The sequence below is a fragment of the Notamacropus eugenii genome, chromosome 6 (assembly GCF_028372415.1).
Source record: "Notamacropus eugenii isolate mMacEug1 chromosome 6, mMacEug1.pri_v2, whole genome shotgun sequence".
Taxonomy (NCBI): domain Eukaryota; kingdom Metazoa; phylum Chordata; class Mammalia; order Diprotodontia; family Macropodidae; genus Notamacropus; species Notamacropus eugenii.
In genome coordinates, this window is record NC_092877.1 from 344,850,816 (window position 1) to 344,877,384 (window position 26,569).

A 26,569-nucleotide genomic window follows, 5' to 3' on the forward strand; every position below is an offset into this window, starting at 1 on the left:
TCAGGCAAAGAATGAGTATAGCTTTTATTTTTCCCTTGGAAGTTTGAACAGCTATAAAATAACTGTAAAAAGTTGAGGATTATACAAAGCTTATAAATGATCTTGCAAACATATAGAGAAAATAAACATCAAGTCTGAACCACATTAATACTAAAATCACATAATTTCTGTGCAAGTCGTAGGCTTGGGCTGACTTTAGGATGGGGAGGAGGGTGAGAAGGATGATTTTGGTTTCTTAAGCCATCTTTCCTATTTCCAACATGCACGGAACAGATATCCAAACAATCAGGTGGCAATTCTTTATTTCAAAGTACCGAAGGAAACTGATGACTACTGATCAAATCAATGCAACGCAACCAAGCCAATGCATTGTCCACATGCATACAGGGATCTGGCTCACACTGGGGGCCGACTTGTTGCGTAGATGAGTGTGAACTCTAACCCAAGACCACCCAGTGTGGCCACTTTTCCCATTCTTCAGTTGGGCCCTGTGAGAGTTATTAGCAGTCTGTACAACTAAGAACTTTTCATCCAATTCTGGACCTTTATATTTTATCCTGTTAAACGTTTAATCTGCATAAAAATATATAAATAATTTGAAAGGCTTTTAATGGCCCAAAACAATGCTATTTATTCTTTAAAAATAGAGGCACACATGCCTAGAGAAGGTTTAATAATAAATAGCATTCAGAAGCCTTAAAGGCACAATAAGGGAAGCAGTGAATGAATAACCCCCCAAAATTCCTATTTACAGTAAAATATTCTCAACAGAAAACTGCTCAGGCAGCCCAAGGAAAAGAGCTCAGCTCTGGTACCTAAAATAGGGGAGTCTGAAGTTCTGTTCTTTCCCCAGGAAAGTGTCAAACCTGGCCAATACATTTTCCTCCAAGAGCAATAGAATTTTTCTTCATTCCTATATTAACTGTCAACCCATTCTGGACATAAAGCAAACTGGATTATTCACCATATACTCAAGCATGTGAAAACCTTGGTAAGATGAAACACAAACCATTCCAACTTCTGTCTAAGCTGGCACATTCACATAGGGTCAAATGAAATACAGGTAAGCATTCCCTTCTTGTGATGTGATCAGGTAGTTGTAATGGGCAACAGTGAAAATTTTATGAATGTGTTAACAAAAATGATTCATTATTTGCATAAATAATAACACTTTTTAAGAAATTCTTCTCCTTGGCTAATAGATTAAATGAGTATTTTAAAAAAATAAAAAGATTGGTTATTCTCAATAAAATAGGACACTGAAAAAGTTATCCTGGAAAAATGGGGCTGCAATGGCTTTTCTAATTCCTGGATGCCAGGAAGCAGGGTTTTTCTGAATTAAACAAAACCCTATTTAGGAGCTCAAGAGCCCATTCCCCAGTCACAGTTCTCACAATTAGTTGTACTTTGCTTCACAAATTCATTATTTCTTTACCTCCCCCACCCCTCATTACAACTAAGGATACAAACACACCATGTAACCATTGTTAAGAAATGCAAACACCTTGAGATAGTGCACTGCCAGAATCTAAACCCAGATTTGCAATTTTCAGCAAGCAACAGTCAATATAGTTCATATTTAAGTCACTTTTCATGTAAATCAACACAAGAAACAAAGTCCTGCTTCTCCTCTGGTGCCACCAGAGCCCTCTGCTGAGATTCTTCTATTTGCTTGGATGAAGAAACTGCCTCGTAAAATTCTCCAGGTCATTTTCAAGTCGAATTGCTTTATTTCTGTTTTTAAAAGTACACAAAAAGTTACTGAAAATTCGCATGTGGATTCATGAAAATGCATTCCATTCAATACTTTAGGACAAAAATTCTGCTATTACGAGAGCTCTTGCTATGTAGAAGAGATTCAGCAGTTAGCAAACCCTTTCAGAGTATTTCATTATATTACCATATATGTAGCTGCTCCACAGGTGGCTAAAGGACAAAGTCTTAATAAAATTAGACAACAACTGGCAAGATACATTTCTGGCCACTCATCAAGGCTGTCAGAATGAAGCATGCCAAGTTTTCCAAGTCTTGGATACAAGGCTATTCCAATAAGAGCCTAATGCAGCATGGAACCATTAACAATTCTAACTGTGGAATTTCTCCAGTGATTGCAAAGAGATAAATGATGTGACATTCTAGTAATAGAATCACAGCTTTACCATTCACCATCATACAAAATCCAACTTTATTTCTGCCTATCTGGAAAATCATTTATGGAAACAGACAACCATAACAATTTTCCTCAACGTCCTCAAGTGTACTCTGAACATACATGTGGGCGTATCTGGTACGCACCAACAACAGCTGGATTATAAAGCCAGGGAAGGCTTCACTCAGCACTCAACTCCAACGTGACATTTCAATACTGCCACAATCCTAAGAAATAGCTGACCTTTAACGCTGCTGGAAATGCTTCTACTTCTACTAGTTTTATCACTCTGGTCAATGGCCCAGAAGCCAATGAAGCCCGGAGAAGTGACCTTGCCATTTTGAGTACAAAAACTCATTTAAACTGCTTTTAACTGCCCAGGCAAAATATTGAGTTAAGAAGATAATTTTTTCTAAATATTGAGAATGTGACTAACAACTTTTTTTCTGACTGATAAAACAGCTTATTCACCCCAACTCCAATAGCAGCACAGAAAATTAAATATTGTACCACCAAGTAACTAGGGAATGTCAACATAACCCTCCTACTAAAACGAGGCCTTCTGCATTAAAAACGATCATAAAAATTGTTGCATTTTGTTATGAAACACTTTTTCCTACGACTCATACCTTAAAAGCTTTGAATTGCTTTGTATCTTTTCCAACTGGTCTATTTCTTTGGACAGCCTAGAAATTTCTTCTTCCAGCTGTTTCTGGGTAACATCAACTTGCTGACACAGACGAGCAAAAGTTGTGGCCATTTCCCTTTTTAAGAAAGAAAAATTAGGGAGAAAACTATTTTAGGTCAGTCAGCTTTACTTAGAAGATAGCACTGAGGAGAGATTTAAAATTGTTTATATTAAAGGCAACCAATCATGGGAAAACTATAAGATAAAACCGCACAGCTAAAGGAAAGAAGTTGAGCCCTGAATCCACCAGCCAAACATGTCCCCCCTCCTTGACTTATTTTTTGTTGCTTAAAGATACTTGTGGCAACATTGTTTTAAAAACCAACATTCTTAAATGCCACAAGATGGAGCAGCACTCCTCTCTCAAAGGAGATAAAGTCTGAAACTAACTGCAGCTTTGCAGAGCAAACAACTTGGACTGTTCATCAGAAACATGAAGAACAGAATCCTAGAACCACCCAGGTTAACACAAAGGACAGACATACTAGCCAGAGGAAAGAGCACTCATTGACCCCAAGGTCAAAAAACCAAGAGTTCCTACATCTCTGCTCTGACCCTGACTAGCTCTTTGGGGAGGGAAATTCACCGGACTGACAGGGTCTTCACCTGTACAATGGAGACGGTAACACATCTTAACAGGGCTTTGGGGGACCCTACGGTATTACTGATGGAGTGTATGGGTGCATGTGCTTGGGCCCCAATTCTAAAATCACATTTCTCTTTAAAAGTCACATTTCTCTGTAGTCTCAAAATACTATCTCAGGCAGCTTCTCCCCAGCCCAAGGACACAGCCTGCCCCAGCAACAATAACTGTTATGTCCTTTCCTGCCACAGCAGCCAGCTACACCTAGAGAGCTTATTAGTCTGAACCAGCTGTGTGCTGGCTGAACCGGCTGTGCACTGGGTCACAATGACATTGACTCTCACTGACCAATCACATGTATCCTAGACTCAGACATACATATACTCCCTTACATATGTCTTGTCTAACAAGACATTGATGAGAGCAACCTGGATTACTTCTCAGCCAGCCCTGACTGTTGGTTGACTTAGTGACGTTTCAGGCCTAAAACCACACCTCCATGTAGCCTCACTCTTGAGCTATTTTCTGATGAATTTTGGGTAAAATACCTCACAGTAGATACCAAAAGTGCATGTTCCTTTAAGAACTGACCTCTCCTTAACCACTCCCTAACGCCCCCCTAAAACACCCAGTTGGCATATCTGGCCCGTGCTTCATTATAGAATATCCTACATAAACTTCACCTGTACCCCTCTAAGGCTGCAGGTTCCTTAACAACTCTTGCCCACTGAAAAGCATAATAAATCTTTACCTTGATCTCAACAATGCTTGAGTCTGCAAATTCCTTCCAGGTGACCTGCCCCTGGTACCCTGGTCTTTGTAGGGGTCTCAACCCCTTCTTCCAGCTCTCATTACCACGGCATGAATTACTTCTCCCCCATTCCCACTCAAAAGCCACTGCTGTTAGGGCAGGTCTTTGACCTGGCAAGTTTTGGCCCCCAGGCCCCAGCCCACCAGCTCTGGTGGTAAGGGCATGTGGCTTGCTCAATTCTAAGTACTGGTATCCAGAGACAAGCAGCCCACACTCTCTACTACTACCCCCAGTCCCACCCCTAGGGGACCTATGGCAGGAGACATGTCTCCTGGATCCCCTCACTCCTACATGCATTCAATTAACAAACATTTAGTAAGCTCCTACTACTCAGCAGGCATGCTGCTAAATGCTGGGAATACAAAAAGAGACCAAAGACATTTCCTGTCCTCAAGAAGCTTACAATCCAATGCAGGTACTGGGTGCCTAAGCCTAATTTTTAGACACTATGGATTCTGAGTAATTTTTATCCATCAACAATAAAATGTGAGATCAAGTCAATAAATATTTTTTTCTCTACCAATGAACAACACTGCAGAAAGCTGTTTCTGAAATCCAAATACACACCAAAAAATCTTAACTGGAGGCACTTTCAACCTTCGTTGGCTTCCACTGATCAGATGCTTGCTCATAGATGCTATGAAAGGGATAACAATGAGATCCAGGCAACATGATTTAAGAAGACCTAAAGAGAGAGACTATTTTCACCTAGGAGTAGCTCAGGTTGTACACCATGAAAGAAGAAGTACCAGACCTAAGCCTTACAAAGAGCAGAGAGCATTTGTTTCAAAGCTGCAGCCCTGGATTAGAATTCTGATTGTTGGGCCTCAGTGACCTTGGACATGTCACTGAACTTGAGTCACAGTTTCCTCATCTGTGAAATGCAGTGACAGAACTGAACCCGAGGCTTCTTTGGGGCCCAGACCCTGTCACCCCAGTACTGTTGCTAGAACACACACTTTGTGACTTACTGCTGTACTTGATGGCTGCAATTAGCGCTCGTGAAGCTAACAATCATCTGCAGCTTTTCAGTTGCATAGTTGACAAACTGCTGCTTGAAGGCTTTCTCCTTTGCTCGAGTGGTCCACGTCAGCCGCTCATATAGATACAAAGCTCCGTACATACTGAGGGAAACTGTTATAAGTTTCCAGCCCACTGTTTTCCAAATCTGCAAGGGGAGCAATTATCCATTACTGTCAACAGAGTTTGGAGAAAACAAACAACAGAAATGGGTACTACATGGGACCATTTTAATTGCATGGTTATTGTTGCAAATCCCACCAAGGTGGAAACAACGCAGGAATCTATAGGTGAAATCCAAGCCACTTTCCTCTGTGTGCGAAGGATTGACTTGGGGGGAGAGCTGAGGTGGACTTCTCTACCTTACACCCAACCTGTCAGCCACTGCTAACTTCAGAGGAGTACAAATACTGTACCAGTACCTCTCTTCTCCTCTGCAGGGTCACCTTTACCCAATTCTGGAATCAGTGGGGACTTGTGTAGTGACACAAACAGACTTTTTCCTTATGATTTCAAAATTAAAGAACTACACATGCTAACATTTTTGGAGAAGAACTGGGACATTTCTGAGGTCAGTGTTCCAACAAGCTTCCTGGTCTTCCTTGAATGTTCAAGGAGGGACACACCAGGATGGTGAAAGTCTAGATTCCACATACATAAAGATCAAGTGAAATGTTGTGAATAGGGGGTTAAGGGTTGGGTGGGATGACAATGATGAGGCCAATGAGAGGTTGAAGAGCCATCACAGAGAAGGGATGAGGCCTATTTGGCTACTTGTTAGATAAGTCAGAGATGCTTTTCACATATGGGGGGAGCTTTTGGCCACCAAAGTCCTTCCAAACTCTCAAATGTTGTGGTTCTGTGACAAAGGAGATCTCTCACAAGTATGCTAGGATGCACTGAATGTTCCCATATGCTAGACTAATACACAGACAAGCTTCTAAACTTCATTGTCTCTAAAACAAATTAAATTCAAAAGTAAATTCATTTTCTTTATCTGAAAATCTGACAGACTAATTGTCCCAAGAGCTGCAAATCTTGGGGGTCTATTACTTCAACAAACCTATGGGGTTTGGAGCTACAAAAAATAAAATTATTCAAGGTATTTTATTTTAAAAGCTCATTTCAAGCAAAGTGTTCCAAAAACTCATTACTTTTCATATTGCTAGCCATACAATTTAGAAACAAGTTCTTTAATGCTGAAGACTATCTGATACAGTGTACATTTCATAAAGATAGTTCTACTTATCACAATTGCATATTTTAAACCTACAAACTTCCAAATGTTATTGCTAAGCCACAAGGTACTCCTATTAGATGTAGTGCAAAGACAGAGCCCTGGTACTTACCACTCCTCCAACGACAATGATGCCCATAGAAGTCCGTGATGTTAACGATGCCAGGCCAGTTACCAGAGTCACCATCAGTTCTTCCTGAGACACAAGATCTGGTGTTGCAGGGTTAGGAGGAGCAGAGGGAGTTGAAGCGATAGATCGAGGCACCTGGCAATGTGGGACAACCAACAGAACAAAATGTTAGAAAACTCTTATTAAATAATCATTTCTGGTTCTCTAAGGCAGCCCAGTTGGGCAAACAGAGAGCCCATCTTTAGTTCTCTAAAAGATGTTCAATTTCAGAAGGAAAAGAACTGTTCACTCTTCTCTATCCATCCCACCCTCAAAAGAATTTGAGAAACGAGCCCTACTTCACATGCTACAACAGTCAGTCTAACTCCAGCAATTATAAAGGTTGAAGAGGAACAAAGTCAACAGAAGTGTTTGGGACTGGGAGAGTCAGGATTGCAGCCTCCCTCCAGACTGTTTCTCTTCCCTGCAGATACGGAAAGACAGACAAGCAGTCCTAAGTAATCAAGAGTAGGAAGAGATCATCTCACACTCTCATGGGGTTGCAAGATATCAATGGCTGCCTGTTATTCTGTGGCCTTGCTATGTGCTATCTCTCTGCAAGAGACAGTATCCAAGCACATCTTCTGCATCTTTCCTCAGCATCTTACAAGTCTGTGACCACAAAGGCACAAGGTGCTCAAGAAATCAGGCAAATAAAACATCAAGTGCCAATGATGGGGGTCAGTGCCCACAGTCACACTACTCCCATTCTCCCCTAAATGTGTACCAGAGATTAAATCTCCAGAGACACAGAGAACCAGCAAAGCTTAAGGAGGATTGAGTACTCAAATTTACACCTGTTCAAGGGCCTATTTTCTCTAAGACAGCTGACAAACAGAAACTATTTGGCAATCAAATCACGTAGCCAGATTGAAAGCAACTGGTCCATTTGCTAAAAGTATCACAAATAAATCAGTATACTAGCTCTGATTCTTTAATTTCTACCAGAACTTTAACAAGTTTCATCTTACCTGTAGAATGGGCTCTGACAATCCTAAGAGAACCCTCTGGGCATTTGTAGGCCCCAAGAACCGGCTAACCAGGGATGACCACCCCAAGGAAAAACGAAATACAATATCTTCTTGAAAGTCAGAACACAACTTGTGACAGTTCAGGTCATAGCTGAGATCAAATTTCTTACAAGGGATTAATACATGGAGCTTCTTCTGTATACCAGCAGGAAGCAATGGCTTCAAGTTTTCTGGAAAGGAGAAAAAACAAACCACTCCTTTTAAGTAAGAGCAGATTTGGGGTGTTTTTTTTAAATTTCTACAACAAGTATACTGTAAGATCATATTTGTACTTAGTAGCATGTGAGAAAGCAGAAAAACCACCATAATGTGTAAACTCTCACCAACTAGAGTTCATAGTAACCTAACTTCCAAACTTAACAGAATACTTGAGGATAAGTATAAAATTCTTACCAAATGACAAAATAAACCCTACAAGTTTAAGAATAAGAATCTCCATCTCAGGACACCAAAAGCATTACCAATCATTTCCTGCTGCGACTGGTGCATCGAGGCGTTGACCTCAGCAGAGCAGCGGTCAGCCAAGTTTCTTCCCATACCATCTTCTATGTGCTTGTTTAGTTCCTGTTGTTACATTGATATATTATTATTTTTCATGGCCAATTAAAATCCCAGGTCTGCTATAAAACATTTATAATAATGTGAATCTCTCAAGACTATAAAATGAAAGCTAATAAAAATTTTTACTTAGATTAAAAATTGTTCTGCTTTTCTCCATAGTTTCAGAGGTGCCTAACACATGTGCACATGCACGCCTCGAAGAGGATTCCTGCTGCTTTTCATCACCAGCTGATATACTACCAAGATGTAAGACCACCACCATCTAACTTAAGGAGGAAAGCCTCTCCCTGCTTTAACTTCAATTAAATTAAATAAGTATACACCAATATGTACGGCAGTGAGTTCAACTGAATGTGTGACAGCTCTAAAATTGCAAATATATTAAAATGTTTAAGCCAAGTTAGATATCAGATGGAAGAATGAACTCTAGTCCACTGACAATTACAGTTGGAAGCCTACTGGGTGGGTGTCCTTTCTAATTACTAACTTGGCAAGGAGTTTCTACATTTGACATACAGAAACAAAGACTAAAAGCAAATAAAGGATACGTGGAAGCTAAAGTGTGAAATTGGCCTTTCCTAAGAGCCTTACTAAGAGGTACCACACCATATAGCAAAGATTATATCCCAATAGTACAAAATAACATAAAGAAATATCATTCCAAAGAACTGTGGCCATTAAACTTACAGTTTTATATACTTTGAGCACACTTGGAGAAGGATGGAAGTCGGAACAAAACTCATCGACCAAAAGGGAAAGACGACAAATCTCATCTGTCATAGCACATGAAACCTGAAAGCATTAGAATGATTTATTCAGCTCAGAAACATCTTCAACAGCACAGAAAACCTCCACTCCCAAAAATGAGACCCTCAAAACTATTCTTAAACATACCTTGTTCTCTACCTCCGCTGTAACCTCTTTGATTTTTTTCTTAACATCTTGTGTTAAAAGGTTCATCTGATTTCTAATAAAGTCCAATCTGTCAGTCTGGTCCTCCCTCTCCTCCAAAGAATAAATCCTAAGGTAGCATTAAGGGACAACATATACATTTAAGGTGTAGACAAAGGAAGAAAAGCAACTAAGCTAGTCTAAATTTGCTCACAAAAATGTATCCAATGGTTTAAGGCATTAAAAAAATAACAGCTAACAATTTATGTTCAAAATAGGTTAGATTATGTTCAGAAACTGGAATGCTTAAAATAAACTTAACTCAGTCATTGCTACTACTAACAAGCTAAGCTCCACAGATGCTAGTGGCCTCGAGGTCGCAGGTTCTCTGCGCTAGGGCCACCCTCCTTTCTCATGTTCCATAATGCCAGAACCAACGGGGCAACGGGGAAGTATAGGGTGAATCAGCTGATGTCTGGCATAAACCATATTTTGTTTTCAAAGAAGCACTTGGGAAATCCACAAAGGGTGAAGGAATCTAATTTACTGATACAGGCCAAACAATAATTCTTATTTTTACCAAGTTGTTACAATAAGACTCAGATTTCCTTAGTTCAATTAATTATATGGCACTATACAATGATCTAAGAAAAATCAGAGTTTATACCTAAGAAAGATGATCCCTTTCACTGAAACAGGCTTCTACTCCTAAGAAACTCTGACTGTCCTACGAGCAGACCTGGTTTCCTTCATGTCCTTTCATATCCTACTATATTAGATGATATTCTGGCCACTGAAAATATATTTTCTGCCTTACAAAAAAATAGGAATATCAATGACAACTGATTCTGTGTGCCCAAAACTTCCATTTGAGCCGTGATTCCTTTGTGATCAGTCTGAATGTCATCATCCACATAAAGGCACAAGAAGATACTTAGTAAATCAAAGACAATTTTGGAATGTGACATGTTGGAATATTTTTGACCATTGAAATCTAAGTGGTTACCAAAAACTATCACTCTTTCATTGGAATAAAGTGAATTCATACCTTTTTTCTGCGGCTGCCACGTTTATTGCATCCATTATGTTTTTCACAGTATCTATTATCTGTTTAGCTCTGATAGTGTGCTGTTCAAACTTTGTTTTCACTGCTGACTGCGAGATACACTCCTGCGAGGGGCCCAAGCCACAACACATTACTGTAATTCCATCCCAACATGTTCAGGAATTTAAAACACAAAAACTTGCTGTTATCAAATTAAGCCCTCCCCCGCAAAGTAAATAAATAAAAGTACCAAGCATCTGTAAACTCAAAACGTAAAAAGATTCTGAACAGCAAGCCTGTATATGTGTATCTTTTCACAGTAATGTGCACTGTCAACTGCATAAAATAAAGACTGTAAAAACAAAGTAGACAAATATGGACACGTAACAGGCTAAAAATTTCAACATAAAGAAGCACAGTAATTTCCACTGGGTGAATTTCTTGCTACTGTGGACCTATTTAATTTCTTTAACTGATGCAGTCCAATTTTATACATTAGCAGGAAGCATAAAATCTTTTCTAACAAGGGGGAGGGGGGGTTCCCTTTAATTTTGTTCATAATTTTACCCCTTAAAAACTTCAGCTGCAGTATGCTGTGTGTGAAAATGCCTAGAATCACAGATTCAAACCAAACGAAAATTTTGAAGACTTTCACAAAATTCTAGTAATTTTCTAAACTATGACTATGTCTGGTTTTAGACAACTTATAGTGTCATCATATGACTCCAACACGATTTACTCTCCTAAATCTAAGGCCAAAATCAGTTGGTTTTATTTTACCTTTAACTCAATGTAGAGGTTAGTATTAATAACATTCATATTCATACAGCTATGATTGTACTGTTTTCAAAACAGTACATGAAACACCGCAGTAGGCCAAATAGTCTGACATGAAAGTATGTTTTGCAGAAGAATACTGTTGTCCTCTGTGACACTGGCTTGGAACAAATGGGGATTTACCAAAGAGTCTTAGTTTTCATGAACATAACTTCTTCAACATAGATTTTCAGCCTATATGACTTCCTGAGAGGCTAAAATGAGCTCCCTATTGAGTGCTGGGAAGATAAGGACTGAAAAGGACTAGGCTTCTGCCTACCAATGACGGCTGGCATCTTTTATCCAACTTGGGCTTTGGTCTCAGACAGCTGTCTAGGGCAGCTCAAGTTCAGTGACTTGCCCAGGGTCACTCACATAGCCAGTCAGAGGCAGGATCTGAAAGGAGGTCTTCCAGGTTTTGAAGCCTGGTCTCTCTCTATCCACTCTTCTGTCTATGATTGGATAAAAATGGTGTCTTCCATTTCTTTGTCTTAAAGCCCTCTCTTTCAAAAGTGCTTGCTGGATTGGTTTCACACTTCAAGAGACACCCACTAGACCTGGTGTCACAATGTGGTAAATAACTCTATGGCTACCCCACTCCCTCTTCATTATTTTTTAAAACTTTGACCATTTTCCCTTAACTTTCTCCTTTTCTTAGCCAGAATATTCCAAAATCTTTTTAGTCTGCCCTCCCTCCATATCCCTCTGTCTTGTCTTAGTTGTATAGTACAGCAAGAACTACTCAGCTGGAGGACATGAAGGTGTGGTGTAAAGGATTCTTAGAACTGAAAACTTCAAATTAGGATGACTAGTGAGTGGATCCTTTTCCTGGGTCTTGGCTGATGATTAGCTGATGAAGTCTGAGTTAATAACTATTAGTTAACTAATTAATAACAACTATTTGCCCCCCCATAAATGCCTGATCCCACTCTAAATCAAGGCGAAACTCATTCCTTTTGCTATCAAGGCCTTTGTCCTCACCTCATCTCAGGAAGTTTGAAGGTGTGAGAGGGAGTGCCATACTTATTCTTAACATAAGCAGGTGGCCTACACCAGAGATGTCAAATTTTAATAAAAATGGAGCCACTAAAAATGGCTAAGGATTCCTGAGGGCCACAGAATGACTTAGAAAACCATTATGTTAACATTTTCTGTATTTTATTGTATTTTTATTAATTTTGTTAAATACTTTTCAATTGATTTCCATCTGGATCAGCTACACTGGGGAGCTGTCCACATTTTGACACCTCTGTCCTAAACAATTAAATGTTTTTATTTCTTTAAAACTGGCAGCAATGGGTAGATGAGTTTATGATGTCAACATTAAAAATGAGAATAGCTAATGTCTAATGAGTTGTAAACTACCTCCTACAGACAACTATGGGTACGCCGCCCAAGTTAAATTCTATGATGAAAGCAGAATAGAGAAAAAAACAAAACCAAAAAGAATGATTAAAAGGCAGGCCGTGCTCCTCGATGAAGCAGATCTAGATTTCAGCCATGAAGACTCAGTTTCATAAGGAACAACACAATGTAAGAGCTAGACTGGGAAGGAAAGAAGAACTCCAAAAGTTAGAGACACAAATAGAGACAGATTAAGTTTAAAAAAAGACCAAAAATAGGAGAAGACAAATTTCTCTGCAACAAGACTATCACCTGCGTTTTTTTAAGTAACTTCAAAAACAAATAAGATAAAACTTTCCACTCATCCCTTATGTATTCATTAAAACAAAACACAATATAACAAACACTTTTGTGAAGGCCAACATCAGCAAATTAACAAATTATCCACTCATTCAGGTACATTTGTGTTCTTGGTCTAAAAACCACCCTCCTCTTTAGGAACTCTTAGAACTTCAAGGAATCTCAGAAAAGAGCATATGCAGACCAGTTACTGTAGGATTCCAAAGCTCACTGCTTACTTAGCTCCCTAAGTAGACCCACCTAGCTGCCTCAACAGAGGTAGCAGACATCAAGCTGGGAGGAGCAATTAGCCCCCCTTCAACCCCATCCCCAGTATGGGAACATGCCTTCCAAAGCTACCTGTTTTGTTTTGTTCTTTTTAAGTTTAGGAAATCTATTTCACAAGGCATATTGGCAAACGTCAAACAGTACTTCATTTCTAGGTGAGACAGAGATGGAAGTTGAAAAACCTCAATCAAATCCCACTTGACCTTTTTCAGTAGGTGACTGAGCAGAGCAGTCCACCGAGCACCCAGAGGGAGGACAAAAGCTGCAACAGAGCTAGTTTTAAGCAACAAAAGGAACTGTTAACACTCAGATTTCAAACTTGTATTTAAACCACTGAGTACCTGCCCAAAATGTTTACTAGAAATAACTATAAAATTACCAATAAAATTATAATTAATAGTCCCCAATCAGAATTGGGATGGGGAGGTAACAGAACAGAGTAAGTCAAGATCCTTACTAATATTCAACTTACTCCATTTAGGACCAAACTAGTTCCTAAGAAAGGTCAGTCATCATATTTTAAGAGATCCATTCCCTTCTATATTAGCTATTTTGTTAATTATCAAACCACATGATGAATCCTATGGACTCTCCCCCACCACCTTCTCCATAAATCATTACAGAAAAGCCAGATGTTCATGGGCCAACAGAGAGCCTCAGAACTGCTTACCTAAGTCCATGGCAAAAAAAAAAAGTAATGTATTTGAGGTGTTCATTTTATGGCAATAATTTCAAGCATTTCTAAAGTATAAAAAAAGTCACTGTTTAGGATATGATTAAATGCTTGAGTTGTTTTCAGGTCACATAATTATCAGCCACACAAATATCCTGAAAGCTATTATCCAAGGCTAAAAAACAAACCAAATGGAACCACCAACCTAATGTTGTACTGTTTCCTTCTAATTAATTGGCCTTATTTGATTAATTGTTTTTAATGTACAAAAATCTGTCTCCTCTGTACTTGGTGTCTAGCCCTAGGCTGAGAGGTATGGTCCTAATCTGTTACACAATTGGCAGATGCTGCTATAGGTCATCAGGCTAAACCTTTGTTTCCTCAGTCATTTCATCTTTTACCCGCCATAGTCAAATAATGTATACCCGAGGAAACATTTGGTACCTTTTATCCTTTTCCAATAGATATTCTCTGATGCAGTTAATTGTCTGCATCATACATCACCCGTATCCTGTCTGCACATATATCTGATCAGCTATAGATACTGGTCTTTACCATATATCATTTCATAATCTTTTAAAGGCTGAGATTTCTTATTTGGTTTTCATGTTCTCAAGTATGCGTGTGTTGTGTTAGTGTAGCCAGTGCTAACAGAATAAGCATTTCCTTTGATTTGATTGCTTTTCTGTATGAAAGAAGTCTTAGAATAAAATTTAATTGAATTGTTACTATACAGACACACTCCACACATCTCCCTTGATTACAAATTAAGAATCTCTAAATGCAGATTACTTTCTCTCCCTTTGATGTCCACAACCCCATGCGTATCTGCCTCTTCTCTGTAACCCATACACTTGGGATAGCAGCCTCCTCAAGTAACCAGATGAGCTTAAGTATCTTGCCAAGGCCTCACACACTATCAGAAACTGTCCTGGAATCCCAATCTTTTCTGACTCTATCCACTATATCAAACTACCTACCTCTAAATGAAGTGATCTATGGGGAGAAAAATCCTTACACATACCATAACAGCTCAGGGTTTGACAAAAAATCACAAAGAGATCAAAACCTTACATACACAAGGTCAGCATAAGGTAAAGGTAAAATTCCATAGCTATATCCTTGTAATAAGATATAACCAATATAACTGGAGAGGGCCTTCAATTCTGGAGTTTCAAAATCTCATTTCTGTAGGTCAAAATATCATATTCCAATAAAACATGAGGTTTTTATGTCCTTATGCTGCAGTAAAATTCTTGTTTTATGTTGCTTTTCTAGATGCCTTCTTGTGCTCTCTAGATCCCTCTACTAGTTCTGATCACAAAGAAGCTAAACAGGGAATTAAGGATGATTCTCCCCCTTTGACTTTCCCATGCCTTTTGTAGTCTAACCAACCACAGCCACTAGACAAAGACAAGATTTACACACTTTTAGAAGGAAAAAATGTAAATGATAACACTCAAAGTGGTCTGACAGCATGTGCAGGAAGCATATTCAGAATCTCCTTTTCATCTTCTCTACAAATAGCAACAAATAAATATTCCTCTAATCTAAAAAAACCCTCCCAGACTTTTCAAAGTATGTAAAAGGCCTTTCTCAGGGAGACAGATGAAGGGCAGAAAACAAACCTAGAACAAAGAGTACCATCAGTCTTGTTAAAGCCACTGCCTTCCCCAATGCCTGAAGGGACTAAGGGACTATGACTATTCCCGTTCAGAGCAAAGTGCCCTCTGTCTCCTTTGGAAGCCCTTTCAATCCTGGAGGGAGAAGGGCATGTGGTCAGGGAAGGAATAGTCATTAGGTGACTACTGTTCTATTTGGAGTAGAGTGTTAACCTCAAACTGGACTTTTAGCATATTTCAACATTTTCCTTGTTCAAGTTTCCAATTAATGCCACCTCAAATCATCTTAGGGGAGACAGAAATGTCCAAGAGCATGGAAGGATGCTGATTTAAACACTGTCCTTTTTAAACTAGAAATTCTTGGATACTCGAATAATGTTGACCCTAAAACAGAGTACAATGTGAATATTTTTTCTTCAACACAGATGAGGAATAAAACGTAGCATGGATTTTCTTTAAAGTACACAGAAAGAAGAAAAAGCATCCTTCTTGCCTTCTCCCCTCTCGAAGCTTGCAAGTTAACTGGGGCCCAGCTTCTTCCTCTCTTTTCTCTGGCCTTTCTGTGATATGCAAGAACTGATTGACCAGGACATTGGAAAGAATTAATGGAAACAACAGCAAAGGTTTGGGATCATTTTACCACCTACCTACAGGTTGGAAATCCAAACAAATCCTACCTCAAAGATTTGTTCAAAGTTCTGAAACTCCTGGAATCTTGTCTGAAATCCTTCAGCAAGTGCCCCACCTGTAATATTTAGGTAAAGATTCTATAATGATGAGATTAAAAAGTCAAAATAATAAATAAATAATAATGCCAAGATAACAAGCTCAGGCTAACAGATAATAGTCAATGGGGATCATGTCAAACTCTTTTAGGTGAGTGCTGCCTACCTCCCTCGGGCATTCCTTGGGCCTTCTGTTTTCGTGCACTGAGAACTTCCTTTGCTGAAACAAAGAAGATGCGATTCTGTGCCTCAGAGGGATCCACGACTTTGAGCTCCTCCACCAAGAAGTTCAGGCAGCGCTCCATGTGCTGCCGTCGTACCTGCAGAAAGTAAGACCTTTGAAAAACCTGTGACCTTGAAGAAATAACAATGACAAATCAAGTTTGGTTGTACGCAAAAACCAGGTTGTTGGAGTTAGATTCATGATCTCTAACACTGCCCTGCTGGCTCTGGGATCATTCCTCTACAGAGGTTGAGAACATTCATACCTAAAAGCCCCAACATCTACCAAGGCTGCTCTCCAGAGCCACATCATGTTCCTTCTGGTCCATTAGACAAGGCTACCAAATTAGGGGGCTTCACATTGTGGCAGTTCCCTCACATCAGAGTCCCATGTGGAACAATCTTATGCTAAATTCTACTGGACAGTGGGTAGTGATTTGCTTCAACATAACTCATCAAGTCTAAGAAACTTCCCTTCCCTGGCAGCAAGGAGTAGCCAAGAGGATATAAGTTCAACCTCTATGATCAAAGTAGAAAAGATCTTTAAGATATGCAAGAAAAAGTATGACACATGAGGTAAAACTCAAAGTACTTATAAAATAAATGCAATAAAATCTCTATTACTTTAGTACCTTCTTCAAAATCTCCAGAAGTAAAACTACTTAGAAATAAAAGGAAAACATCTTCTACTCTTCTTGTCAGATCCAGATCACATACGCTTCATTTTATTCTAAATCAATGTTCACGAGCCAAAGACTGAGCTTTTACAATACTTGGCTCTACAATGCTGACAGATTTCCTGAGCTGATAATTCGATGCTTCCGTGATGACTTCAGAAATTAAGGATACATAACTCACATCTTCCATATATTCTGGTTCTGAGGCAGAGGCATCCCAACGGTTATTCAGGATAAAGATATTAGGCTTGGAAAGTCGCTCGTTTACTTTATGAAAAAAGTGTTTTTCCTAAAAGAGACCAAAAGACACAGAACCCTCACTTTTTCAAATTTCATACACACACACACACACACACACACACATATTGCCAATTTACATGTAAAAGCTAAACTTTAGTTACTGTGATGCAAACATTTTGGATCTCTCAGAAATATTCCAATACCTACAGTAAAAGGCTCTCAAATGATGTCACATGCATATTATTCTAATAAGACCAATTTGTAAATGGGCAAATTAAGAATTGCACTTACACAAGTATTACACTGGTCTCTGAGTGACAGATCTAAGGAACACCCTAAATGCCTGTATGCTGAATCCCATGTGTCCTAGGATTATATCATCCTAGGTCTCTGTATACATTTAGAAAGGAGTTGAAGAGCAAGCTAAGGTAACTTGGAAAGCATGACAATAATTTTTGTCCATGAATCTAACAGTGTTTCACTAACTTCTAATTAGACTTCTGTCTGTCTGGTAAATTTTACTCAAGACCAACCCAATCTAATTCAACACCACTTCTATGTCTCAATGAAAGACAAGACACGCTAGCCTCAAACCCTGCTCAACAACTGGGCAAAGCAGCCATGTCCCAGTGCCAGTCCCAGTCCCAGATTGCCCATGTGGTCAGAGAGCCTTCTCTGAAGACAAAGGCAAACTTTCTGTTCTGATTCCTTCACTTTCTCTTTCTACCAAAGACCAAACTCAACTCCTTTGTGACACCAGGTCACTATGGTCACAAGAGGCCAAGGGATGAATACCTAAAGCCTTAGAAATCCTCCTAGAGGCAAGTCCTCATGACATGGGAGCTACTAACTTCCACACAGCTCCCTAAAATAAGTTGTTGGGGTTTTTTTTCCTAATTCTACCACTTTTCAAAATTAACATCAGCAGAATGTTTCCCAACATTAAAAGACAGTAACTTGCTCAAATCCTACCGTGTTCATTAATGTTGACTCTGAATTTGCCACCAAAACGAAGACATCAGCATCCAAGCAAAATTTATCAATCCAGCTATCCAGCTCTGTAGTGACATCTGTGCCTGGACTATTGGGGTAAAATAAAAACGTGGTTATACAACAAAATATATTTTTGAGTGAAAAGTCAAAGAATTAATTTTTAAAACCTTTATACTATAAATTGAAGACATAAATACTAAGTTGTAATAGTTTAACTTATTAAAATAAATTAGTCTGTAGTCCCAGTAAATCATCCAAAATAATTTCCATAAAGACCTGGTTTGTAGCAATCAGCTCAAAGCCTCAGATTTAAATTACTTTCTTTCTTATCTATAAAAGTCAGATTTATTGCCTTGGTTACAGTAAGTTGAAAACTTGAAATCTGCATTGTGTTTGTTCTAGTTATAATCAGGCTCCACTGCTGACAACTCAACGTGGTTTCTATTTAATAGCAGCATACTATGGACACAAAGAAAGTAAAGCTGTGACTGATCTGGGTCTCTTAGGTGCAATGTTCTAACCAAGTTAGTTCTGTAATCTACTTCTTGAAAAGTTATTCCTAACACACTAAGAGGTATCTATGGTTCATAAACAATGAACAGTTGTATTGTGGAACACTAGGTTTTGGCAGCACCCAGTAAATTTTATGGTTTCTTTTTATGGCTAAGATTATTCAACACTAGTGTAAAGGGCACAATCAATTGATTTAGGCTATTTTAAATACACTATAGAGTACGGATTAAAAAGGCTCTGCAAAAATGGAGAAAACATGAAAGGGAATAATTAACAGACACCTAGACAAGTCATGTAATTAATTTTTCAGCTACAGGTATTCAGAAAAAATTGGGTCAAAGAACAACTCCAGTGCTGGCTAACATGAATATATCCCTATGGTACAAAGATGAGTCATATTCAAATGCAGTCATGTAATATTTTCAACAAAATCCAAAGCAAGAATGATAGAATTTGTAACTCCTTGAAATTGTTGCAAAGAGGAGTGGATCTGAGAGAAGGGAGAAAATCTGCAACTCAGAAATTTTTTAAAATTGTCTTTACATGTAATTGGGGAAAAAAAATATTTTTTTTTTTAAAAAAGTGTTAGACCAACCAAGGTTGATAGCTCATTCCTGAAACAAACAGCAAACAAAAAAACCCCCAACACTTTAACCTTTCCACTTTTTAACCATATAAGCTTTTTCTCCATACTAGATTAAATGATACTCTTTGATAAAAATCAACAAAACAACACATTTTCACCCAGTCTTACCTGTCTACTAAAACCAAGTCGTCTCTCAATAGTGCACACTTTGCCTTAGGCCAAAATACATGTACAAGACAGCCAGCTTTCAGGTCTTTGTCCATATGAAGGGCATGGGCCAGTTGGTTCACAGTCTAAAAAGAAAACAAGATGGCTTCCAGATTAAGAACTACAGAAATCAAGCTACTCCTTCCGCTATAGCAGAAAGTCATTGCTCCTGCATCTCAAGAAGACTTTGCTACTGACAAAACAGGAAAATTACAAATGTTCGAGATGTAGGAAAATTGGAACACTAATGCATTGTTTGGTGGAGTTGTGAACTGATCCAACCACTCTGGAACACAATTTGGAACTATGCCCAAAGGACTATTAAAATTGTGCATACCCTTTGACTCAGCAATACCACTTCTAGGTCTGTATTCCAAAGAGATCATAAAAACAGGAAAAGGACCCACATGTACAAAAATATTTATAGTAGGTCTTTTTGCAAAGAATTAGAAATTGAGAGGATGTCCATCAGTTGGGGAATGGTTGAACAAATTGTGGTATGTGAATGTAATAGAATACTATTGTGTGAGAATTTGGAACTCAAAAATTTAAAAACGGTTTTTACATGTAACTGGGGGAAAATATTAAATAAAAGCTTAAAATTGAAAAAAAAATATTTAGATCTAGATATAAAATGATAGATAATGTGGGTAAAAACCACATATACTCTGTGCTATTTTGGCATCAGGTTAACCTGAAGCCTTCCTGCCTCCAGCTTTCATCCTGACAATTCAGAAGAATTTTCAGTATCTTTAAAAAAACCTCCATAATGATGAGTAAGGCAGCAACTGGCTGTAAGTTTCCTCCCTGAGATTAAGTGCTGAGCTTTATAACTTTAGGTCATATGTGGGAGTATTTTAGAGGGCCACCCTTAGCATCAGGAAGACTAGGGGCTCAATTCTACCTTCTGACACCTGACAACTGTGAAATCATGGGCAACACTGGCCACTTTTCAGAGGCCCAGGCACCAAACTCTCTTAAGCTAAGTACCTGAGGAGTCGCTGGTCTTCAGTATGGGAGAACCTTATACCCTTTCCTAATAAAAGGTCAGGACCAAAAGAAAAAAGTAACAAAAAAGGAGATTAAATAGGTATATTTGTGCTGTTGCATTTATGTATAGATTTCCTGGCACTGAAATGGAAAACCTTAATTTAAGAATTCAAAATATCAGCTATCAATTATTACAAAGATAAACATTTCCACAGAAAACGTCTTAGTCCTTATCAGCAATACAGAAAGTAGACAGAACAAAGCTGAAAAAGCTAACACTTCTCAACAAGTTCTTTGCTATCAATGCCCACCTTCACACTTTTCTTCTCGTCGGATCCTTCAGTCATCAGATAGGCTTTATCCCCATCCGTTCCTTCCACACTCAGGAAGCAGTTTGTTGTGTGGCCAATGCCACTGGGAAGAACCTTGTCCCATAACATGGCATTGATGACAGAGCTCTTGCCACTACTTGTCCTGAAGCAAGACAGCACAAGAGGATGAGATGCGGAAAAATACTTGTAGAAATTAAAAAATCTTCCTCTTCAAAGATATCTGGGGCCTGGAAGATTTGAGGACTCAAAATGTCAAACTGTATGACCACTGGGTCTCAGAGGTAAGATTCCCATACCCCCTTTCATTCTTATTCCTCTAAATTTATAAATATAAATTTGTAAATATTAAAGTTTGATGAGGTTTTGGTTTTTTTTGTGGGTGGGGGGCAGGCAGAGAAGGGGATGAAATCTAAAATATGAACATCAAATTATGCCTCTTTCATAAAGTTCTCTGACTAATGAACTGGGGAGAAAATCATGAAACTGTGTAGAGAGGATCCACTACAAATCTGTACAGGTTCTCAACTGGATGCTCTCTGAAGTTAGGCAATCCTTCAATACTGGAATACAGGGATTCACTCTCCCAGCTTTTCTAAACCTTTTCATTCCTAAAGTCTCCAATGCCTCCCTGCCCTGAAGATTCTCAGCTGAGAACCCTGAGTCATAACATACTTCATGAAAAAAATGGAGGCCATTTACCTTGAGCTCCCTCATTTCAGATTACTCAGATTTCTTCACACACTATCTCAGCCTTCACCATCTCCTGTGAAGAGGCAGCCATTCCTCTTGCCAGGGCAAAATTATCTATACACACACACTTGATCCCATGTCACCCTGTCTTCTTTAGCAGATTGTTCCATCTACCATCCTAACATTCTCAATAATCTTAATCTCTCACAATCTACTACTTTCCTGATGCCTAAAAATACTGCCAAGACACCCATCTTCAAAAAAGCCTTCACAGAATCTGTCTACCCCTACTAGCTATTACCCTATGTCTCTCTGTCTCCAATCAGTACCTCGACTTTCTTTCCTTTCACTCTCTTGTCTCTATATACATTGGTGCCTTTGGTGATGTCACCAACCCCCATGGCTTGAATTATCATCTTTATGCAAATCGTTCTCAAATCTATCCTGACCTCCATGCTCACATTTCTGTTTACAGGACATCTTAAACTCACCTGCCCATAACTGAACTCCTTCTCTTTTCCCTCAAGCCCTCCCTTCTTCCTAATTTTCCTGTCCCTGCTGAGGTACCACCATTCTCATCACCCCCTCACTTTCACTTCTGCCTCCTCCTCAACCAATCTTCAGCCAAGTCTTCACAACAGCATCTGATCCGCACTCTTCTCTCCTAACACTTCCACCACTGTGCTGCAGGCCCTTACTCCTGGACCTCCCAGGTGGTCTGCCAGCCTCACATCCCTAGTCCATACTCCCTCAAGATGTCAAATTATCTTCCTAAAGCTCAAGCCCAACCATGTCACCCCCTACTCAATGCATCCAAAACCAAAACCCTCTGTTTGACTTTTAAAGCTCTTCATAATCTGGATACTTCCTGCTTTCCAGTTTCCTTGTGCCTTCTTTTCCTTCACACTCTCTGCCATCCAGTGGCACTGGTCTCCCGACTGTTCCCTGCATAAAACACTCCACCTCCTAACTCTGTCTTTTCACTGGCTGTCCCTCATATTTGGGAGTGCCTGTCCTTCCCTCTGCCTCCTGTCTTCACTCAAGTCTCAGCTAAAAGTCCACTTTCTAGATGAAGTCTTTCTCAGTCCTTCTGAACAGCAATGTCTTCCCACCGAGACTACCTCAAACTGACTCTATGACCTGTATGCATATGATGGTGTGCATGCTGTCTCTTCCATTAGACTGTGAACTCCCTAAGAGCAGGGGCTGTCTTCTGCCTTTCTTTGTAACCCCAGTACTTAACACAATGCCTGGTGCTTAATAAATGCTTGTGGATTTGCCTCAGCTGCTAGTTATCCAGGTTCCTAACATCAGATGCATCCTCAGCTCTCACATGGCTCATATCCAATCTGTGAACAAGCCTGGTCAGTTCAATCTCCACAACAGATCTCACATCCAGTTCCTTATCTCCACTCACAAGGCCACCACCCTAGTTTGGGCCCTCATTCCTTTTAACCTGGAAGATTACAAAGCCCTTCACAAGCTGACTCCAGTTTGCCTTTCCTGGCTTATCAGTCACCTTCCTTGCTGAACACAGAATATAAACTCCTAAAGATAAAGGACTGTATTGCCTTTGTATTGAAACTGCAGAGCACAATGGCCAGCACATGGTAGACACTCAATGTCTGCTGAATGTCTTTACTCCCACAAACTCCTGGCCAGGTAAGAACACTCCTACGGGTGGCCCAAACAAGATTAAAATATAATTGGGACATATTTAACAAAATAAATTAAAACAGTACAAAATATAGACAATACATTTTAAAATTCAGTCACTATGCAGCCTAAAGTGGTTGTCATTTATATCTGAGTGCGATATCCCTGGTGTTAAGATACCACAAACTGTTTTTCAAGCCACAAGAGACCCATGTGTACATGAGCTCTAACACAGTTGGGTGACCCAGGGTAGGCTTTTGCCTTCTGTCTCTGAACTTCAGTCTCCTGTCTACAAAATGACAAAGCTGAAGCAGACAACTGCTAAGGTAGTTTCACTTTTGGATGGTCGGATCCTGTGCACATCTGGGACAAGAGGAGGGGTCCAGTTCCCCACTTGGCTACAAGCAGTTGTGAGCTTTACTCCTGGCCTCCTGCCTTAGCACAGAGCTAGACCCCAGAAACAGGATGAGCGAAGGGTACTCCATTCCCTCCTCCTGCTGATCAAAGGGCACTGTGTCCCCAATAATTGCCTTTTCTAGTATATACAAGTATGTGAGGAGAGACAGGAGGAGAGCATAAAAAATAAAGATAAACGTTTGCTGAACTGAACTGAACAGCCAGAATGGTAGTACAAGGGATGAGATGGAGCAAGATTTAAGACAAACAGAGCAGGCAGGACATCCGGAAATGGAGAAGTCAGTCTAGAGTTTGGGAAGAGGATAAGAATAAAAACATAAATTTTGGGAATTATATATACTTGGATTATAACTGAAGCTCTAAGAACAGATGAGATTATCAAAGGGAAGTGTGCATTAAGAGAAAATGAGAGAGAAAGAAGCAGAACAGCATAGTGTCTCAGGAGCCCCAGAGAGAGCTTCTAGAAGGAAGAGTGCAGGCAGCAGTTATAAATGTGACCAAGACATCAGGGAGAAATGAAAAAAAAAACTTTACTAAAAAGGGCTATTAAATTTGGAGATGAGGAAGTTACTAGTGATCCCTGAAAAAACTGTTTCAGCAGAGTTGTGGAAGACAATGGATTGAGTGGAGTGGCTAGTGACTAGCTGTGAACAAGCTTTCTAAAAAGTGTGGTGGTGAAGGGTAAGTGAAAGAGGATGGAAGCTGGGAGAGGACTGAAGAATCAAGGAAGGATTTTTAGAGCTGGGGAAGACCTGAGAACGTACGTAGTTAGAAGGCAAGGAACCGCTGCAGGGGGCAAGAAAAGGTAGGATCAGGAGCACAGAGAAGAGGACTAGCTTTAGCAAGGAACAGTATTATCCCTTCCTCTTTAAAAAAATTTTAAAAAAGACAGAGAAAGAGTGGTAATCATGAGCTCTGAAAAGTAGAGGGAAAGAAATTAAAGTCTACGGCAAGTTGAAGAAGGAACCAGAGGCTGGAGAAGGGAAAAAGATCTGGGTGAGTAAAATAGCCCAGGCCTACTAGGTGTGTAACATACCAAGTACTCAGCATCATGTTCTTAAGTACAGTGTGAGACAGTGGAGAAATTAACGATCAGAGGTCAAAATATGCAGCCTCCGATTCTGTCCCTATCATTTCCGAGCTATGTGACTCAAGGTAAACCATCTTCCTGAGCTACACTGTTCTCATCAGTAAAATAGGTCTAAGGACTTGGTTTTAAGAATGAACTGACCTAATACATGGGAAAATAGTTAATGAATGAGAAGTATTAGCATTCTGGATAAAGTACTTTAGTGGGGGCACTCAGACAAGAATATTGTCCTCCATGTTACAGCAAACACTTGATTAAGTTAATCAACATCCTTCTCTGGGTTATGATGCCTTTTGAGTCTCCTCACCCCCATACTTTCACCCCAACAATATAATACCTGAAAATACTAGCACTATACTGTGCCAGGTACTTCTTAGTGAACACAGAAGAAAAAAACAATGAAATTCATATATTATGACTCAAATTCTTTTCATCTCAAAGCTAAAAGCAATTTCTGCCTTAATGTTTAACAGATCATTTCAATAAAGGAAATGAATTCTTGTTTATTTTAAAAACTATATGACACTTAATAGGAAAAATATAATTAATTACCTGCCAAAAAATGCCACTTTCATGTGTCTCCGGGACAGCACCTCACCAATCACTGATAATTTATTTTTATAGCTCTGTATTTCTGCCAGATCATCCTCAGTGGCTATCCGTTCAAGTTCTGGATTCTTATAAGTTGCTATAAAATTTAGAAAGTATTAGTACTCAGAACAAGACATAATGCATTCTAGATTAGTAATACAATAGGTTTTACATACTAATTATAGCCCTAGTATCTTGCCCCAAACCCAGAAATTGGCAAAGATGAAAAAAGATGGAAACAGGCAATTTTGGAGGGGTTGTATAGACAGGCACACTAGTATAGTACATGGATGGTGGAGCTGTGAATCACTACAACCATTCTGAAAAGCAATTTGGAATTAGGCAAACAAATTGTCTAAAATATCTATCCATACTCTTTGATCCAGAGATTCCATTACAAGGTTTATGCCCCAAGGAAGTCTTTGATAAAAATAAATGCCCCATATACATAAAAATGTTTATAGCCAAGCTTTTTGTGATAGGAAAGAATGGGAAACAAAATTGATGCCCATGAGTTGGCAAATGGCTAAAAAAACAATAATCATGGTATATATGAATGTAATGGGACATTACTGTGTTGTACAAAATGGCGAATGTAACGAACACAGAGAAGCTTGGAAATGCAGAATGAAATAAGCCAAGTCTAGAAAATGACACACAAGCATTAGAATTTAGGAAGAACAACGTAAACAGAAACACACATGTGCCACAAAATCAAAAATGAATGTGTCAAATTGTAAAGAACAAGCAGGGCTCCAGAGAAGAGCTGTGGGGAGACCCAGGCCTAAGCTACCCTGCTACAGAGGGAGAAGGTGCCTAAGAGTGACACCCTGCACATCTTGTCACACTCTTTACTGATCAGTTATGATAACATTTCATCTTCTTGTTTTTCTTCTAAAAAATACTGTTAGAGGGGAAGGGAAGGAGGAGGAATATTAGGGGAAACAATGATAAAAAATATATCAATAAAAATTTATTTAAAAAAAATAAGCTCCTAAAAATAGGATTGTACTTATACTTGTTGTTATTTCATCGTTTTTACTCATGTAGTGACTCTTCTTGACCCCATTCGGGGTTTTCTTGGAAGACATCCTGGAGTGGTTTGCCATTTCTCCAGCTCATTTTAGAGATGAGGAAACTGAGGCAAACAAGGTTAAGTGACTTGTCTAGTGTCTGTGACCAGACTTGAACTTAGGAAGATGAGTCTTCCTGACTCTGGGCCCAGCATTCTACATACCATGGTGCCACCTAGCTTCCCTGCACTTACATTTACTTTAACTCATATAATTAACAAGACATTTATAAGGTAATGAGATCTCAAATTTATAGAGTATGTTGAAGCTCTTATTTATAGAAATCTGTCCGTCCAGGGA

The 26,569-nt window shown here is 39.2% G+C and overlaps 1 protein-coding gene across 4 annotated transcripts in view; it reads right to left on the reverse strand.

Annotated features, from left to right (window-relative positions):
- Positions 1-26,569, reverse strand: part of MFN1 (mitofusin 1) — a 33,456-nt gene continuing 6,887 nt past the window's right edge. For all 4 annotated transcript variants that reach the window (XM_072618418.1, XM_072618419.1, XM_072618420.1 and 1 more), the window contains 16 exons: positions 25,158-25,293; positions 20,732-20,894; positions 19,392-19,516; positions 18,104-18,212; positions 17,073-17,180; positions 16,159-16,312; positions 15,945-16,012; positions 10,189-10,310; positions 9,144-9,270; positions 8,937-9,041; positions 8,150-8,252; positions 7,629-7,858; positions 6,601-6,753; positions 5,203-5,399; positions 2,779-2,913; positions 1-1,734 (listed from right to left, as the gene is read on the reverse strand). In XM_072618418.1, the coding sequence (XP_072474519.1) occupies positions 1,665-1,734; positions 2,779-2,913; positions 5,203-5,399; positions 6,601-6,753; positions 7,629-7,858; positions 8,150-8,252; positions 8,937-9,041; positions 9,144-9,270; positions 10,189-10,310; positions 15,945-16,012; positions 16,159-16,312; positions 17,073-17,180; positions 18,104-18,212; positions 19,392-19,516; positions 20,732-20,894; positions 25,158-25,293 (2,105 nt within the window). In that variant the 3' untranslated portion in view covers positions 1-1,664. The remainder of the gene's footprint in view (positions 1,735-2,778; positions 2,914-5,202; positions 5,400-6,600; positions 6,754-7,628; positions 7,859-8,149; positions 8,253-8,936; positions 9,042-9,143; positions 9,271-10,188; positions 10,311-15,944; positions 16,013-16,158; positions 16,313-17,072; positions 17,181-18,103; positions 18,213-19,391; positions 19,517-20,731; positions 20,895-25,157; positions 25,294-26,569) is intronic.